Source organism: Rhipicephalus microplus, chromosome 3, assembly GCF_043290135.1.
Source record: "Rhipicephalus microplus isolate Deutch F79 chromosome 3, USDA_Rmic, whole genome shotgun sequence".
Taxonomy (NCBI): domain Eukaryota; kingdom Metazoa; phylum Arthropoda; class Arachnida; order Ixodida; family Ixodidae; genus Rhipicephalus; species Rhipicephalus microplus.
This window is the reverse complement of record NC_134702.1, coordinates 88,514,580-88,534,849: the sequence shown is the minus strand read 5'-3', so window position 1 is coordinate 88,534,849 and position 20,270 is coordinate 88,514,580. Positions and strand designations below refer to the sequence as shown.

The 20,270-nt window shown below is 46.3% G+C and overlaps 1 protein-coding gene across 1 annotated transcript; it reads right to left on the bottom strand.

Annotated features, from left to right (window-relative positions):
- Positions 1-5,308: 5,308 nt before the first annotated feature.
- LOC119172506 (uncharacterized) lies at positions 5,309-8,013 on the bottom strand. Its single transcript, XM_037423647.2, has 3 exons — positions 7,904-8,013; positions 5,522-6,761; positions 5,309-5,433 (listed from the first exon to the last, which is right to left on the bottom strand). Coding segments are annotated over exons 1-3 (1,245 nt in total). The 5' UTR covers positions 7,907-8,013; the 3' UTR covers positions 5,309-5,431.
- Between the last annotated feature and the right edge of the window lie 12,257 nt (positions 8,014-20,270).

The following is a 20,270-nucleotide window of genomic DNA, read 5'->3' as shown; positions in this document are numbered from 1 at the left end:
TCTAATTACAGAGGGAACCCTGTTGATATGCTCATTTATCACTGTATGCCATGGCCGAAAAAAATCTGGGGGGGGGGGGGGAGTGCACGGGCATGGTGTGCGACCTCCTGGTGGTGAGCAAGTAGATGCCCACGTGACATGTTCCTTGATTTTTGTATAGGTCTCAAGTGGTCGACTGTAATTTTCATTTTTTGGCCATGCTGGTGAATTGACCTCGAGAACATTATCTGAGTTAGTGAGCTGGGGCATAAGGGGGTCGACAACACAGCGCGCAAACTTTCAACATATTCTAGTCGAGAATCATTTAGACTCTGATAATGTGCTTGGAACGGCATCAGAGTCCTAAACATTTTGAGAAGTGAGTGACAGAGGTCAGCTCGGCTATTGAACGATTCACTTTGGATTTTTTAGGAAAATTCAGAAAGGTTATAAAACGCCTAAAGGGAATGGAGATGCTTCTTACCAATCATCTGCGGTGGCTCGGAATTCCTGTGGCAAAAGACTCGGCCAGATTTACGTTCCAGCATCCCTAGGTGGACATGAACAGCGACGTGCGGCGTCAGAAACACCGGTTAGGTCAATCGATCAGACTACGTTGAAAGTCAGCGCATTCTGTCGTCGCCTTCCTTAAGTCGCTGTTCGCTAGGGCTCAATATGTTTGAGAGTCGTTAATTGTCATTTGCGTGAAAATTCAATAGCTGGTAGGTTATTGCTGACATACTAGGCACCTCGACTACACTAGCGAATAAGGGGTGGCTTATTGTTCAAGTAACCTCGCCAATCAAGTTACACCACAGGCATCACTTTTATAAAAATGTTGAGTAAGCAGTGACTATTTGGGCATTTATAGGAAGACGAGCAACTCTGAGTAACAAAATAGTAATCTTAGAAAGGGGCACTGCCAGAACAAACCAGTGGAAGAGGCAAAAAAACGCTGAGGACTTGAAGACGCTGCTCACTAAAAAAAGGCTGCTTTAGTCGAAGAAACCTAATAAATATTTCTACCTAAGTAGTAGTATTAGCAGTAAAAAAGCTTTATTCTGTACACAGATCATACCATTTGGAATCTCATTGCCCCTTAGGTAATAGAAAGGTGAAACCTTTGTCTGTCCAGTTGGGTGGTGCTCCCAGTCTAAGGCCCCACTGGCACCAGCTATCCGTTCAGCTTTTCCGATGAGTCATCGCTGATCTTCTAAGGTCGAGCTAAACAGCGGCGCCTCCCATTCCTCCCATATGCCATCTGTGTATTCGTGCTCAGCACACTTCCACGTTATCTAAAAGAGTGTCAATTTGGATCCACACCTCGGACAGATGTCTTTGTACGCCGTGTTGTCGATCAGGTGGAGAGCGTGCAGATTTATCTAAGCTTTTATCTGTAACCTTCGTAAGAAGATAGATCTGTCTATTCTCCTTATATTATTTAAGGATCGTTGCGTAGCAAGTGTAGAGGGAACAGGGTCTTCTACTGCAGTATCCGGGGTGACTTGGTTGTTAGTAAATCCTTGAGCCGCCTCTTCCCCACGCCAGTTCCCAGTCAGGCCTTCGGGCCCGATGCCCATCTCGCCGTCTGGACGTATTTCACTTTGATGTTCCATCTAGTGACGACCAATACCCGGGGTGCTTGTGCTCCGATTTCGCCCTTTAAATAATTTTTACAAGCTTTTTGTGAACCTGTAACAACTGTTGATGAAGCATTTCAAATCTATCTTTTATTGCAAGTGCTATAGGAACCTCTTCTGCTTCTCATGTCCAGGCTTGATTTATTGAATCGCAGGCTGTAATTTTCGTTTTACGGTCTGTGACTACACACAGAGCATTTTTTGCATTGGTCTGCTAAGGCGCGGCGTCAGCCAAACGCCCCGTGTTCATATAATTTGTCCCTTTATCAGTGGGGTCGGCCCTTGCCTTTCTTTTTCCAGCATGCAGAGCAGAATTCGCTTTTTTTAGGGTTGGCAATACGGTGTACTATTCTCTAAGTTCACTTGGTACCTCTTTCGTTTTTGTTGTTTTGTATCAGGCTGCGGCGGCTGCATTTCCGATGGAGGCAGAAATGTTGTAGGCCCGTGTGCTCAGATTTGTGTGCACGTTAAAGAACCCCAGGTGGTCGAAATTTCCGGAGCCCTCCACTACGGCGTCTCTCATAATCATATGGTGGTTTTGGGACGTTAAACCCCACATATCTATCTTGTTTTGTATCAATTTTTTACCACCCCGATTTTGTTAGGACTCATCTGCCGGATGGATTCTGGAGAAGTCAATTTTCTTTGCTAGTAGCTGGGCCTCACATAAAATTTCAGTGATGTTGTGAATATGAAGAGGGTTTTTTCAATACATCTTTTGTTTAAATGAGAAACTATAGTGACACATTCGGGTTCTTCCGGCAGCGGTGCTAGCATTGCAAAAGTTACGCAGTAGTCTCGAACAAGTTATGCTTTTTATTAATAATTAGGTTCGAGCATTGGAGGTATCGTTCCACTGCAATGAATTCCTTTAATTTATCTGCGGGAAGGCTGCCCACAGCATACCTCTCTTGTAGCGGCTGCTTTGCTTTTTATCTGCTACAATTGAAACCTATTCAGCCACAATGTTTTGGTATGAAGCGCTGGCATCAAGGAACGCTGCTCGCGTTTGCTCTTTCTCGCCTGTTGCCTTTGGAGCCGCAATGATCCTGGTACCACCGACCTTAAAATAGCGAAACGCAGGAAGTCTTTTCTGACATAACTTTAAATAACACGAAACCTCCCATTACCATGAAGCTGGACCTTTCGGAGTACTTTTTAAGGATGAAATGTGGCTTTTGTATGCAGAAAAATACGTTGGCAAACCTCGTTGTTTTACGGGAAGTATTCCGCCAAATGACGACGAGCGATCCCAGAGCTTCCAGAATTTACCAGTAGCATACCTTCTGTGAGACCCAAGAAGGTCATCGGGACCCAGGTCACGTTCATAGGGATATTCTTACAAGAGATAGTTATGACGAACCAATAGGCGGATACGTAGCATGACTGCAATAAAAAATGTGTACTTAAGAAGTTTATACTCTTCTCGGTGAGCGTCTGCAATAAAAACAATTGGGATATAACGTTTTACATTGCCTGCACATTCCTTTTTTTATGCCCTTTACGCATCGTATTGACACCTTTAGATATACGCGCATATAAAAAATAGGCTGTGGCACTCAGTAAGATGGTAATTCACATTGAAAATCTATAGGAATCACAATGATTTGTTACTTTATTACTTCTGTCGTGTTACCTTGAAAAAACTTTTTAACTGATATAGTGACGTAAAGCTGTCTATGAACAACGCCTTTGCACTTTTCACTCGAGGTATACGCATTTTCACTTTTAAAATGAGTGGACTGCGATAGAGGAAAACGACGAGTGCTTCATTGGTAACGGGTTGTAACTTTGGCGCCACCAAACCAATCTGACAGCCAGATGGAAAACCGGGTGCATCAGGCTCTCCCTTAGTGAATCGGGCAATCTGACTACCACTGAGAAACGTGAGCATACTTTAACGGTTACAGATGCTACTGTATTCCATGGGAGTGCACATATTTTGTAATTTTTATTACTAGGCGTGCGACATAAATTCATTGTGGCGACTTTTCAGACGTAACTTGAAGAAGAATGGCGAATTTCGTCTTCTGTCTGCTAGTCATTTGGCGACACTGACTCGAAAGCCAGCGGCAACCCTACCCTGAAAAAAATCTAAAACAGTCCTTGCAGCAGTTTTTTTCACATTGTCTGGTCGGACAGTGCTGACAAAATGAAACTTTCACTAACTCTTTCTACTCCGATGCCCGGTAGCGTTGAAGCTGGCGTCTTTCGTTGTGTTACGTAAACTGGGCAGTCGTGAAACAGATGAGCTATTGTTTCGTGCACTTGGCAGCATTCACATTTCAGGCAGTTTGAACGGCAGCTTATGGGTGCGTAATGCTGAGTGTGGACAACCCCTAGGTGAGTCGGCTGAAGGAGATCGCACAGGAGTACATTCGGTTGATTTTAGCTGGGAAACGAAAAGTTATATCAAGGTATGTTTTTCGCACACGCTTGTTCCGGTGACTTTGTTAAAACCATCACGTTGCTGTGCACTTGGCGCATCAGTGATCGGAACGATGAGTTTGTGGTTCCTTGAATACCGCAATTTAATGTTAACGTGTTTTAAGCCGGGGGTACACCACGGCTCGGCTGACGTATTTCTGCAACGAATATCATGTTGTATAGTGTATTCAACACATTAAAAAAACGATATACAAACGCTCTGTCGCGGGGCGTCGAACCAGCGACCTCGCGGGCTAAACACTACGCCACAGGGAGCATGCCTTCAGAAGCGCTAACGCCAAGTCATCTATATACACCTTATACCATTCAGCAGTCGTCTGAGCTCTGTACATTCAGCACGTTTTCGTCATCAGTAGCGAAATGACGTGACGAGCGCGCGTGGCGCCCACTCGTCGTCGCCTCTTCTGTTTCGGAGGGCACCGCCTCTACGAAGCATGGTATATACTGCGCACACGCTTATCAGACTAGTGTTTTTAGAGCGCACAAAAGTGTCAATGCTAGCTGCCATGGCTTAAATTACAAAAGGAGCACGCTGCTCACACACGAAGAAATCAGAATTGTGACAGGTGTTTGTGCTAGACTTGTGTGTACTTGTGTGCTTGTTTTGTGCACATTTCTTACACAGCGCTCTGAAGAGTCTAGCGATGACAGCTGATAGTTCGCGCTCGTACTGTAAATGTTAATTTCGTGCATGCTTTCTTCTTGAGGTACGCCCAGGAAGCTCTGAGCTGCTGCCGCTTACCGTTCTTCGTTTGACTTTGCAATTTGTTCTGTAGCATTTATTCCTCAAGCCTTGTGGCAAAAGAATCCGATATAAACACTCAACTACACATGTGAAGACAATTTTCACTTTCGTGTTTTACCGATTTCTACAAAAAGGCATCAGCCACATTTTTTTCCGTCAATGAAGTCACTGTATGCAGTGTGTATTGCTTTACTATCGGCTCGCTCATTTCCCAGAAAGCAACAATATCCGGAAACCTACTGAACTCTAGTGGAGTGGCCACTTTTTGTACTCGGACAAATTCGGCGGTGATTTTCAAAGCTATTGCACAATATTGAGCAATAGCTTCAGCAAGAAAAAATGTCTTGTGTGGCTGATTTTGCATCAGGCAGAATCTTCCACTCACGTTGTACTTGGCTAATATAACTTCCCGAATATCAATAAGTTTCTAGACTGTAGGCCACGGTGTACTAGTAGGTCATTTTTTTGAACGAAAGAAACATCACTAACACAACAATAATCGTATCACAGGGACCATTTATTGGGAAATAATTTTTAACAATGTGGACTGCAGAGAATAAGCTCACGGCCATCTTCGTCTTACTTTCGATGCGCCATGTCCTCTGAAGATGACGACGATTTCTGAAAAGAGAAAATAATACACATAAGAAGGCAACTTTGGGGCCAATAATTGTTACACTCATAATTTTATCCAGTTCCCTGAACTTACACTTCTTCCTGCGAAGCAGGGTGGTGTAGTCGAATGGAGTGCCAAGACCGTAGCCATAGTTCAGGCCGTAGACACCAATGCCGTGGCCGAGACCATAGTGGCCAGCACCGTAGCCGAGGCTTCCAATACCATAGCCGTAGACTGGGGCAGCATTGTAGGCAGCGAAAGATGGGGAAGCGTGAGCTATGGTGGCCACAGCTGGAGCATGGTGAAGGGTAGAAGTGGCAACAGCTGGGGCGGCGTGAATGGTAGCTACAGCTGGAGCAGCAGCGTAGGTGGCCACTGGAGCGGCAACAGCGGTGGCGACTGGGGCAGCGTGGGCGACGGTGGCCACAGCTGGGGCAGCAGAAACAACTGGGGCGGACTGGTAAGTGGTCACGTGGGACACAGCTGGAGCAGCAGCGTAGCTAGTGACGGCTGGGGCGGCAGCGGCGACTGGAGCGGACTGGAAGACCTTGGTGACAGCTGGAGCACTGTAGGTAGTGACAGCTGGGGCAGCCTGGTAGGCGACGCGGGAAACGGCTGGGGCAGCGTGGTAGGTGGTAGACACAGCTGGGGCAGCCTGATAGGTGACGCGGGAGACGGCTGGGGCAGCATAGGTAGCGACCGCTGGAGCCGACTGGTAGGTGGTGATGCGGGAGACGGCTGGAGCAGCAGCGACGGTGGCGACAGCTGGGGCAGCATGGTAGGTGGTGGAAACAGCTGGGGCAGCAGCCACAACTGGGGCGGACTGGTAAACCTTAGTCACAGCAGGGGCAGCCTGGTATGTGACGCGAGAAACAGCTGGGGCAGCATAGGTAGCGACTGCTGGAGCTGACTGGTAGGTAACGCGGGAAACAGCTGGGGCAGCATAGGTAGTGACAGCTGGAGCTGACTGGTAGGTCACGCGAGACACGGCGGGTGCAGCGGCAACCGTGGCGACTGGGGCCGCGGCGTAAGTAGCGACAGACGGAGCCGCGTGAACAGCGGTGACAGCTGGGGCAGCTTGAACAGCGGTCACGGCTGGAGCAGCCTGGTAAGTGGAGATGGCACCGGAAACAGCAGGAGAGGCAACAGAGTAGCTGGCGGCTGGTCCATAGGCAAGTCCGTGGCCGAGACCAAAGCCGGTGAGGCCAGAGTAGCCGATTCCGTGGCTAAGACCATAGCTGCTCAGACCAACACTACCGGCGAGGCTGTGGCCACCGTTGAGGAACCCAGCAAGAGCACTGGAGGCCAAGGCCAGGACGACGCAGACACGGAACTACCAGAAATGTATGGAATTACAATATAGAGCCATTTTATACTGTGATCTATATCGATCTTTTAGCATTTTTACGGGCTGCACCAAACAGATTGGTGCTGCTATATCGATCTTTTAGCATTTTTTTCTGCAGCACCAAACAGATTGGTGCTGCAGAAATTCGTAGCCTTTTTAATCACGGAACCCCTTTCCCCCTATATTCTGGTGAAGTTGTCCTGTAGGAGTGTGGAAGAAGTTGGCAGAATTGGAAATTTCTCGCAAAACAATTTGCAGTGTTTGAACATTGCTGTTGATAATTAAAACTTTATACACTTTATGCTTGTTTTCTATTATTCTTTTAGTCAGAAAAAAATTACAAGTAGCTTTGCTCAATTAGAATAATGAAGTAGAAAAGAAAATGCCGAAATCGGGTGCTATGAAGGTTTAGCATTGCCTTCTCAAAGCGCTTTCACTTGATAATTAGACCTACTGCAACTTTCGAGGTGTTGTGTATCACAGCTATTAAAACTTTTTCGCCACTGTATGGATGAAAATACTTCAAAAGGGTGTCTCGCTAAAGTGAACTTTTCGACAAAGAGACCTTTTCTTCGAGGATTTTTCCACTCATCCAGCGTCTGATTTCATCTGATCAACTGTCGCGGGTTCGAAACACGGCCGTGGCGGCTGCATATCTGTTGGAGGCGGAAATGTTTTAAGGCCCGTGTGGTCAGATTTGGGTGCACGTTGAAAAACCCCAGGTGGTCGAAATTTCCGGAGCCCTCCACTAAAGCGTCTCTCATAATCATACGGGAGTTTTGGGACGTTAAACCCTACATATCAATCAATCAATCATCTGATCAACTGCGGCAATTAATTGGTTGGATGGTCACATAATCATTTAAATATATAGTTTTACATTCGAATTCGTAGTGTTTCGGAAATTCGTTAGGCCATAAATCATTCATTCTTAGTAGACGTAACGATACAACGTATAATTTTTGGTCACTCAAAGATCGAAACAGAAATGCAGCTTTCCTCGTTGAATCGACAATGAAAAGTACGACTTAGGACACTGCGCAAGCTACAAGTGAGCCCTAAAATGAAGCTGTCTAAATCCTCTAAAACCAACGGCGGGCCGAATAATGTGAACGAAATGGGCTTACCATGGCTGTTGCAGTAGTACCACTGGCAAACCAAGGACTGCTGAAGTTGCATCGGCTCCCACCATTTTTATACCCAGCGTCCACAGTAGTGAAAGCGAAAAGGGAAGGAATGTGTGAAAGGGGGTGACGCAAGGAGAAGGAACGCTAACATAATACTAATTGAACCAGAATATCATTTTAACGTCACGCAGAGTGTGAGCCAGGTATCCGGTTAAGGGCTCGCTTCACGTCTTATGCAGACAAAACTGTGCAAATCAGCGTGTCTTCTTTGTTTTTGCTTTTATCTTTAGAACTAGTTTAGCTATAAGTAATAGCAGCAAAGCTCAGACATATGTTAATTTTGTTCGTTCACCTCCTCGCTAACATAGACAAAAATGACTGAACAACAACAAAAAAAAAACTAGGCCGCAAATACGAGCTAAGGAGCGATTGCAAAGGTGTGAGGGGGTTCGTGCTCAGAGAGTTGCAATGATGTAGGCACTTCGACGGAGACATATATTGAAACCGTCAGGAGCCGTCTACCTTAAGAAAAAAAAGACAGAAGTTCCACTTCGATTCGTTGTGGACGTAAGTCACTATGCTTTTTTTTCCTGCTTCAAACATGCGCGTGAATCAGTGCGAAAAAGCAAATGAAGGGGCTGCGAGAACGTTGTCACATAAATTTGTTACACCACTTTCTATGTTTCTTGGACTACGAATTATATGCTACAAAATGGTAGCTTACTCAAAATAGACCATGCAACAGTGTTTGGCAGGACCGTAGACTGTTCTATTCAGAAAAGTAAGCAGCGCGGAAAGTACTCTTACTTTGTTCACTATATCTATTCAGGGTATTTTTTTTATTTTTGCAGGATCTGTTCACTCGTAGCACCCAGTGTCTAAACTACACCATTGATCTTGAGCTTTTTGTATATGGCTTGAGAATTAGGAAAAAAATCGTCAATGTTTTAAATGCCAGAACAGACCACCTCAAGAGGTGTGAAAAAATAATCGGGTTTTCCAAACTCCACGTTTTGTACCGCGCATCAGACACTTATTTAACATATAAAGAAAGCAAGTGTTAATCAAAGAGATTGGTGAACTCTTCACACAATCAGAATTAGATAAATAGCATCTATAGTACTGCAACAAAGGGGCATTAGAAAAGGAAATGGGACATTGATAGTTTGTTGCTCTAACTTATTGCTGAAAAAATTGGCATAGCACCTTATTTATACACGTAAGTCAAATAAAGCCGAACATGTTCGGGTTTGTAGTTTATAATCGTCATTATTTTCTTCATCTTCATCACGTTTGAGCGCCCACGCTTGTAGCAGCACTCGTTGTTAATGCTATTGCTCACGTTTTGACATTGTTTTTTTTAGCTCAGCCATTTATGATGAGTGGGCCGCTTTGTTACGCAATTTATATGATTTCACACGAGGTGCGATGCTATGTTTTTGCCACGCAACATTGCAATGTCTATTAACCGGACTCCAAGGAGTCATATTAATAGAATAAGAGTCACGTGTCGGAAGTCACAACAGGCAGGAGTGACGTGTTAACGCGACTCTTAACGAAACGACTTTATAGGCTCCTGTTCGAAAGTGATTTCGGCCATCGACGCTACTGTGTGATTGAATACAGGCCTACCTATGTTCGAATGCCGGACCCAAATGGTGATATTTATCTTGGTGTTTTAATATCACGTGGGCTTTGTTACTGCACTGCGTGCATTTCAATGAGACAATCCGTAGAGACACTGGGGACTTTCCTCTTAGTATTGCATAAACACCGAGCCTAAAAGCTGCTTATGCTACAGTTACACAGTTCGGACAATAAGAGCCAGAGCTGTGCATATTGCAGTTATTTAAACATAGAAAAAACTCGCCGGGTCTGTCATGCATTTGTCTCAGAGGACTCAAAAGTAAACGCATTTTTTAGTGCAGAGCACTTTAGGAGTCCTGGCTGTCATGTGCTGCCGTGGGCGGGGATCGTTTATTGTCGTCGTTTGGCACAATGAAAAGCACAAACGGCAAATCAAGCTGTAGCATATTGAGCGCATCGCGCGAAGAAGAGGTCTTCTTGCTGCTGATATTAAATGCAGATAGTAATACGCCTTGAAGATGATATTACGTACGGATATTAACACTAGGCGGAGGGAACCGCAACTCGAAGCGCGGAAGCACGTATAAAAAAACTGAAAGAAGAACCGATTCCGAAGTTCAAAGAGAGAAGTAAAAAGCACGAATAAAAATTAAAATAAATGAAATAAATGTCGATTGTGTTTATCTGACTCCTTTCTCTTGCAAAAACTTTCTACAAAATTGTGTTTAATGCATCTATTTTATCGTTATGCCATTGTACCATGATATCGCATTGAGTGCTTGTTTATATGTATGCCAACATTGTCATGGATATTAGAGCAAATGTCTTCACTGCAACGTAGAGATGTTCGTCGTGATACATAGACGTGCCGAAGTGTATGTGCCCTGTTAAAAAAATGTTACGAAGCTTTTGTGTTCTGTACTTACTGTAAATAAATTTTTCCTAAACACAAAACTTTCTGCACCTAAAGTCAAGAATTCGAGGCATTGTAAGTTTTCTCCTTCATCTCATAGTTTTGCACAACGTCGGCAATCAACCCATCCAACGATGATGTCAGCTGATGACGCCATCTAATGGCGTCACAAATTTGGCGATCGGTGACGTCATGCAGCAGTATCACAACGTGATGTGCTTTTGCATCACTCGAGTGGACGCTGCCGATGCCAATGGTCGATTTTCGTGTTTGATGAGGTATTTTATGGCTTTCTTGTTAATAGGTTAGTAGACGACAGACACAGACGATCTTTCGAGCACATACGTTCTTATACGATAATTTACCGTCGCTAACCCTTAGAGTGACCCTCACAAATTTTTAGAGATACACACGCTCACTCTCAGACACACCCCTGAATAAACAACCCTGTTACAGACTCATGCATTAATATACATACAGCCGGATACACTCAGGCACGCATTCCAACGTGCACACATATCTAAAGTCTGAGTTCGGTGAATGCCTTTACCTTTAGCTGGAGAATATTAGTACACATCTGACATTAGATCGCACTGGTGACTCACGGTGACATAGAATAAAGATAGTGGCTTTAAGTCCGCACTTCTTACTGCCCCGCCGCTTTGGTCTACTGGCTAAGGCACTCGTCTTCTTACCCGCAGTTCGCGGGATCGAATCGCGGCGGTGGCGGCTGCATTTTTGGAGGAGGCGAAAGTGCTGTAGGTCCGTGTGCTCAAATTCGGGTGCACGGTAAAGAACCTAACGTCGTCGCAATTTCCGGACGCCTTCACTGCGGTGTCTCTCTTACTCATGTGGTGGTTCTGGGATGTTAAACCCCATATATAAATCAATCATTGAATCAGCACTTAGTACTCCAATGTGTTCGTACCTGTGGTTTCTTAGGGTAAGGATATTGGAGGTGCGCGATTCGATAATCTTGGTTAGTCTGCTATGCTACAAATCTTAATAATTTTCACGCAGTGCGGGTTCACGCAACACTGCCTCAGGAGGAGGAAGATATTTTATTGTGAGAATCTGACGGCCTTTGTGGCGCGATTCCCACGTTTAGGCGTCAGCTAGGAGTGCTTGGTATGACACGAAGGACTTTATTAGGTCTCTAGGATCAGTCCAAGAGTGATGCTGGATGCTTCCACGTCAGGGCAGAAAAGACAAGCCCTTCTGTCACCACATGGGCCCTCTAAACAGCCTTTGGCTCAGGTGAATATTGAACTCGGAAGAGCATTCTTTCTCGCTTAGGTCCCTATCTAGTTTTGCTGATTGCCTCGCATGCTTTCTTGGCGGCGGCTGCCTTAGTAGTAGGTTTTCCTCTATAAGTAATTTTAATTTTAGTTCTTATAAATGTTGTCTTTATTTATTTCTGGTATATTTCTCCGCCTCTCTTTCAGTCTCTCTTTTGGCTTGACGAGAATTCATTTCATTGAACGGTCGTTATTCATGTAGTCAAGAGGCCATCTTTTTTGTATTTGTACTCCATGTATGAATATTAATATCCGTTCCTGGTCGTTATAAATGAAACACACCACAGCAAGTGATACTATACGAGGCGTTCTGAAATTAAGCTTTATGACTTTATTAATAAAGTTTAGCACTGAGAGGTTCTTGAAAACGAGCTTTGAAGATAGCATATGTATCCAGTGGACAAAGAGTGCGTCAATAATTAACATCGCAACACGGCTCCTTTAGGCGCTACTATGTCCGATCCGCATTCGGGTTAGTGCGAAACAGCGTTTGCTAACCGGTCACTTTAAATTGCGATCAGGCTCGATAGCGATCTGCGCATCGATATTTAACTCCCTGACGTCGATTTGACCAACGTCTGCAATATACTTGATCAGGATTATTTTGGACCATGTAGCAGCAATCATGGTTGATCGCAATTCGAAATACAATCTGGATCGACCCCGAGTGCGATAAAGAGTACCCGTGTATTAACGGTGTACCTATCGTTTTCAGCCGCCCAATAGAAAATAGCGAATAATTAACTCTTTGGGGACTGCAGTAAGCGAGCATGCATGCTAATACTGAAAAGCTGGAGGCAGTCACGTTCTGCATAATTTCATGTGGAAGAACTCTTCTAGCAATTACATGCAGTAAGAGAGCTGCCTAAAAATTTCAATTGCGGTTTGGACGATTACGCATGCAAGCCACGGGGCACTCTCGCAAAGCTCGTCCCTGCTGTCCCGCAGCTGTTGCGTGAGTCGTTCAGTCCTACAGCAGGTCAAATGCATGAGCAAATTTTATAATGGTTACTCTGCGAACAGCGGAGATGTTTGAGTCGATAGATTGTTTATCCAGAGCAACATAGACGTTTGCTTGCTTGCTTGCTTGATTCTTTTTTCGTGGCTCTCACCCACTAAGGTGGATTGGCCAAGACGCCGGTGGTTAATATAACTCAATATCTTAAGATCATCTAGGCAACGGAAATAGGATTACTCTGTTTTGACTTGGGGGGGATTATTTTGACACAATGTAAAAAAATTGTGAAAAAAAGAAATAATAAAATCTTTTGAATAGCTTGGGAGTAATCGTTATATGAAATTTTTCTGAAGGTTACTGCATTACGTTGTAATGGGTAAATATAAATGTCAGATTGGCTAGTAAACGTTTTTAGAGCTGACCAATGGCTCAGCGAGGTTATCTTCTTGTGTTACACAGGAATTCGCAGAGAGGCCCGCAGACGTTCCTGTCGCTGAGTCGTAACGAGGCAGCCCCAAAGGACAAAGTATTAGGAGCAGTAACTGATATTCCTAGTTTTTTTATTAAATTTTGAGAAAATTTTTTATTTGATTTTTAAAACAGTGGCATGGGAGAAGTAAATGGTCCATATTTTCCGGTTCATTACAGCTTGAGCACAGAAGTGATAGAACCAGACTAGACCTGTTAAGGTAGAAATTAAGAGGTGGTACATGAAAGTTATGCTCATCATGAAGGAGCACGCGCTCGTCGCGTCCTCTTCTCCATTTTCGTCCTCTTCGTCTTGGGCTTCACTCCCAGAATAAGTGCGGCGATTTTTGTCGCATGAGTTTCAATAACCATGATGGGTAAGATCACTAGTAGAGAGAGATTATTAATGAAAAAACAGTGAAAGAAATAAATTTTTAGTAACAGTAGTTTTTTATAGAGACAAAATTCGAATACGAGCATGCATGATCCGAAGCCTATCGCCGTAACCATTCTCAAACTTTTTAATAGGAATGTGCACGCATATTATAGTCACTCAAGAGTTATTCATCTTAACCTAGAATATTGGGTAGCTGATTGGGATAATCATTGTCTTACTTTGTGCCCCCCTGGATCATTTCTGCAAATATTTCTTTCACGTATTTCTGTTTACTGAATTATAGGAAACCACAAAACTTAATTTTCGACACCAAGTACGTAAGTAGCTTGACTATGTTTAGCTACTTCATGGGTAAAAATTAGATGAGAGCATATGTTTTCGTTTAGAGCACTTCGTAAAAAATGTTTCTTTATGTGAAGCATGAGCAACTTTAAACTTCATCCTTGGAGGAAAAAAACCTCGAATGTTGTGCAGACCATTTTCTGCAAATTTACGATTTTTCTTCATTTATTCCCCTAAAAAATTTGGTACTCTCTAATGACGACTATGACTTTACGACCTGCATACCCTTAACCAAATAAATGCATTCAGACATATTCTCATTATCATCAGCTGCACCATCACTAATGTGTATACACTATAAGGCCGCACAGATGTGTCGCGGGTAACTCACTTGGAGACAGAATAACCAATATAGGCATATCGTATTTAGACAAAAAAATGGCAGCATGTCCACGGAGTGAATAATGCATAGTGGGGCGAAGCATCCGTCCGTCCATTCGTTCTTGCTTCCGTCCGTCCATGCGTGCGTCTGTATGGCCGCCCGTGCGTCCATCCGCCTATTTGTGCGTCTGTTCGTGCGTCGAGACGTTCATCTATGCCTCCGTCCCTGCTTTAGTCCATGCATCCGCTCCTGCATCCGTTCATGCGTCCATACATCCGTGCAGCGTTCCGTCGTCCGTCCATGCATCTCTCTGTGTGTCCGTTCGTCCACCTTTTTAACACTCCAAGTACCACCATCTCGCATCTTTTCATCATATATTCCTCATACAGAAGCATCGCCATCCAGCGGACATTCCAAGAACTTAACGAGAGGAGGCACACGCACACTTTCTTACGGCTTGCACCTCGCGTCTACTTCCCACCTTTAATCACCACGAGTTCATGGTATATACTAGTTCACTGTATTCATGGCACTGCGGCCCAACGCTCGCTAAAACCGTTTTAAAACCCAGGAGGTTACGCCCAGCGAGTATAACGTAGCAACCTTTTCTTGTCTTCTGTGCGTTGTTGAACAACAATATTTCGCAGCGTACGCGTTAACTAAAAGCCGAATTCTTCTGTCTCTCATTCCCCCTTAGCAGCCAATGGCATGTTCAGTCAGCGCTATCTTTTATTGTTCAACAACGCACAGAAGAAATCTCTCTCCGGCACCACCTTGGAGGTCAATATGTAATATTTGTTACACACTACTACTATGGCTACGAGGAACGAACGGGTGCCGCTATAAGCAGCTTCACGTCGGCTGCTGACTTCGGTTTGCATGTGCTAAGGACGTCCCTGATCGTTCTACGTCAGGGGCATCCGTCAGTACGAGTCATGGTGCCCGTCGCGTCTTGGACGCCTTCGAAGGCGCTTGTCTTCGACGTTGTTGTCCCTACGGGGACTAGTGCCGAGACCGTCGTTGATGCGACGGCCTCAATAGTCGGCGTCTCAGAGGTATACTGCGTGCAGCATCAGGGAGCTCGAAACTTCCAAGTCACCGTGAAGGGCATGGCCTCCATGTCTATAATCATCAATGCTGGCTGCCTGGTGATTGGCGGCGAGCGTGTTCAAGTCGTTCCCGTTGGCCCACAAGTGACCAACGTCACCTGCCTGTTCCTGCCATCATTCGTCTCAAACGAAGCTCTCGTCCAAGCGTTATCCCCATATGGCAATGTACTCACTGTCACCAGTGGTTCGATGAGCGGGCGACGCGGCGTACTCGCTGGAATACGGTATGTTCGAATGGAGATGAACGCCGCTAATTCTGTGCTGAACTACCTGCGCATCTTCAGTCACCGTGCTACGTTTGACTACCGTGGTCTCCAGCGTGTATGTCGAAGATGCGGCTCGGGGGACCATCTACGAGCCCAGTGCACAACACCGCATTGTGGTCGCTGCGGTGTGCACGGTCACATTAGTGAAGGATGTGACCGCCCATGTTCACGCTGCGGGGATGGCCACCCAACTGTGGTTTGCCCTGTCCGCCGCTCTTACTCAGACGCTGCCGCTGGTGCTTTTCCACCACTGACACCGGCAACAGAACCAACTACCGACTCGTGGGACGCAGAGGAGGTCACCGACGCTGTGCTCGCCTCACCCCTACAAGTTCCTTCAAACGAAGCGCACAACGAAAGCGCGATTGTTGATGCGACGCTTGGCGCGTCGGCCTCCCCGCTGGTGCTGGAACCGTGCGCTTCGAAAGACGCAACGCACTGCCCTGAAAAAGGCATTGGCGTCTCTTCTCTGACGCCACTTGATGTTCAGTGCGCAAATGACCCCAGTTCTCAGGCTGCTGCTGTTGGAGTTGACCCTACGAGCCCTGTCATTTCGGAAAACAGTGGCAAAAATACCACAGACTCTTCTGTTGCGGCCGCTCCGACCATTTCGACATCGCGTCGTACACTTAAAAAATCGCCCACACAAAGGGTGCCTACACCGGCCGGCCGAGACGCGGACAGTGCTGCCAGCATCAAGAATGTGGATCCAAGCTTGCCGGCGGCTCAGTCCCTACCTCCTCAGGACACGTCTTCGGAAGACGGCTTCAGTCTGGGACTGGATAGTAGCATCGGACTGTCTAGCCTTGCCGATTTTGACGTCGAAATGGGAGCTCCACGTGAAACAAAGCGAGGGCACACTTCCAGCTCTTGCTCCGATGAACGCAGTGATGGCCGTGGTAAATCCCAGCGGCCCAAAAAACCTCGGCCCTTTTCTGGAGGGTCGAACAGTGCGTTGTAATTTGGTTGAACAAGTGTCCCCTGGACACTTTTCAGGACACCGTCAAGAACTATGCGTCCAGGTTAGCCTTTACTTTTCATTATGGCTACTACACTGCATATTATTTCATTGAACGTTCAGGGTTTTCGCAGTCCGGCAAAGCAGGCTGAAGTGATTAGTGTCGCCCGCGCTGCAAATTGTGATGCTTTGTGCCTCCAAGAAACAAATTTCTTCTCGCTATCCGACGTGCTTGCTTTTAAACGAAAGTTCAACCTAGATTGTTATTTCTCTTTCGCTACATCTCGTTTTACGGGAGTAGGTATTATTATTTTTAATCGACCTCTATTACGGGATCATCATGCTTTTTACGATGGCGTGGGCAGAGTTTCGGCTTTAGACTGTAGCTACTTTTCTTTCAGATTAAGGAAGCTGTGTGTGTATGGGCCAGCGCAAGCTGGACAGTCTAATGACTTTTTTAGAGACCTGGTTGTGTTTTTTCTTGACGGTCGTGATGTCATTCTAGTTGGCGACTTCAACTGCGTTATAAATACGCAAACCGATGTACAAGGTCTTGGCTGGGGCCGGTCTGCTTGGAATTTACGCGAACTGCTTCGCCTTGTCCACCACTTTTGATTACTAGACGCGCACACTGTAGTGCACGGAAATACCTTTGTTTGGACATGGCGACGTGGACGATCCTCCAGCAGGCTCGACCGGGCTTATATCCCACGAGCCTTAGAGGCGTTTGTCTCCGATTTATGCGTTCCGTCCTTCCCACCTTCTCCTGTGTACGTATCTGATCATCGACCTATTGTCTTGAAGCTCGAAGTTCCGTTTTCTTTTTCGGAAAAGCCATGGCGTCTTGATGTTCGCGTCCTGCAGGACGCGCGCTGAAGATCAGATTTGTCACGCGCAATACCTGTGTCACTCACGGCGTCTGGTCCTGAAGATTGGGATGCGCTTAAAGCACAGTGGCGCCTGCGCTGCGCAGTAGAGGGGCGTTCGCTTCGTCGATGCGTTTCTGAAGAGCTTGCTGATACTGCGATGAAGTTACGCATTGCTTTGCGCGCCGAGACGCCTTCTCCTCTGATGCGAGCGTGGCAGCGTGAACTGCGTGAACGCTTTGAACGCTTGACTGCTGCTTTGTTCCTGGCGGCAGCAGCATGGCGCTGTAGACACAACTCATGTGCACATCCCGAGGTGCTGCGTTACGCGACACATTCGTTTTTTGGGCAATCAGAGCCGTTTGTCTCTATGACAGCACAAATACCACCTGCGCAGTGGCTTCCTACGCGTGATCGATCTGTTTTCATGGCAAAGCAAATTTTGAAGCAATGTCGTGTTCGGCCATGCGGACTGTGATGAAACACCGCCAGTGCTTAGAAGTTTGCCCCGTATTTCTCAAGAAGCTGCGGATTGCCTGCACATCCCTCCGTCGGCTGAAGAGGTAAAGGCGGCACTGAAATCTATGAAACGTGGAACGGCCCCAGGGCCAGATGGTTTTCCTGTTGAGTTTTACTTGACATTTTGGGGTGAGATTGGTGCTACCTTTACCGCAGAAATCCGGCGATGCTACGAGGACGGTGCCTTTCCATCAAGTTTTCGAGATGAACGCATTGTGCTTATTCCAAAGGGTGATGCTTCCTCTGTTAATCCCGAAGATTGGAGACCTATCATGCTCCTCAACGTTGACTATAAGATATTCGCGGCGGTAGCCATTCAACGTTTGAGGGGTCTGTTGAACACCCTGGTAGGTCATCACCAGACTTCAACAGTGCTTGGACGAGAAATACACAGCTTGTCATTTACCACACGGGATATCATAGCCTATACTCTGTCGCGATCTGCGCGCGGTATCCTTGTGTCTTTGGACCAGGAGAAAGCGTTTGACCGACTAGAGCACGCATATATCCTTAATGTGCTCACAGCCTTCGGCTTTTCTCATTCGTTTGTGGAAATGATTAAAAATACGTACACTGGTCTGAAAAGCACACTAGTTCTGGATGGCTAGGAAAGTGCCGCCTTTTCCATAACACGTGGGGTCCGTCGGGGATGTCCGTTGTCTCCTGTGCTATTTGTCCTCAGCCTTGAGCCATACTTGCGTGCTCTTGACGCGGATTCACGTGTCCGGGGTCTTGCGCTTCTTGGTAGCGGCGTTGTGAAAGTCACAGCTTTCGCTGATGATATAACCTTGTACCTTTCAGATGAAGATAACCTTTCACGCAGCCTGCGTGTATTTTCCCAGTATGGCGACATTTCAGGTGCAGCGTTGAACATCTCCAAATCCCGGTATTTCTTCATTGGCTCTCCAAACTCCAGGCTTAGCGCCGGTTTTCCCATTCAGCCGGCCACCTCCCCTCCTATTTTAGGTATTTTATACAACCACTACGGCATTTGCGAATCTGTTTGGTTAAACGCTCTCGAAGAAGTAAGACTGAAAATTCAGGATGCACGGGATTTTGACTTCCCACTTCTTGAGCGGAGGTACCTAGCGCAGACTGTATTTTGCGGTCGCAATTGCTACCTTTCTCACGTCGTGCAACCATCTTTACGTATCGTGCGATCACTGCAGTCTGCTTTGTGTTCCTTTTTTTTTGGTCAGGCGGCACTGAGTTGGTCTCTCGCGCGGCACTGGGACAGCAGCGTTCTCAAGGAGGCTTTGCTTTCCCTTCAGTGTCCATACGCTGTCGGCTGCTGGCACTGCGCTTCCTTTTGCGCCTAGTGCAAGGGGAGGAATCTCCCGCATGAACGCTTGCATATCACTTTCTGGGTACTTACCTTCGGCATTTGATGCCTAATGTGCAACTTAACAGGGGGCCGCAGTCAATAACACTTCCTGCGTTTTATGCAACAACTGCTGCAATTTTTCACCATGTCAAGTCGAGCTGTCCTGGCATAGATGTTTTGGACAACCACATAGTTGAGACAACTGCTGCTCTGTTGCTTCCGTTGGTCCCGCCAGCCCGCCGTGCTCGCTCTAGACGGGTGTGTTGGAGCACCTTAACGGCTTCTTTTCTGCCTGGACACCTCCGGAATTCATGTGGCGCCTGGGATGGGGTGTGCTTCCCACTCTCGACCCCCTCGAAAGGTGGAGAATATTCGAGTCAGCAACATGTCCGAACTGCTCCCTTCGGGAAACAAATCAGCATTTTCGGAGGCATTGTGTCATTGCTCGCGTTTTTTGGAGAGCCGTACATGCCGGATTTCACTGCCTCAGAGTAAATCGCTTCGTTTCTTCTGGGCGTTGTTTGCGAGGCCGCTTCGCTTGTCTTCTTATTGCTGCCGACTTTTTCTGCCTCTGGCGCAACCGCTGCGAGGCGGTTGCAGCGGGCCGCCGCCGCCGCGCGCTCTACCAGATCCTAGAATGATTGTACTCGGAGCTGCTGTCTCCTTTGTCGGAGGAGCTCTTCTTCCTCGGTGAAGAGGAATCTCTGCGGCACTGGTCTTGCCCTTTTGTGTCGGTCTATGACGGACGATTGAAACTTGTCTTTCGGCCGGCCTGGTATTGGTAGGCTGATCTGCCGATGCGCCGGCAAAAATGGCATGCCAACATGTAAATATGCAAAATTTATATATTTATGTTTTATTTGTGTCTCTTGTTTACCTTGACGTATTTTTTGTGGTTGTGTTTGTGTGAACCATCGAATGTACATGTTCTTTCAACGTCATCTCATAACCATGTTCATGTAAATGATGTCTGTTTTGTCATCATCGTTAGAGTATGTCTAAGGAGGAAATGTTCTGTTGAGTGTTATTGACGTTTGTGG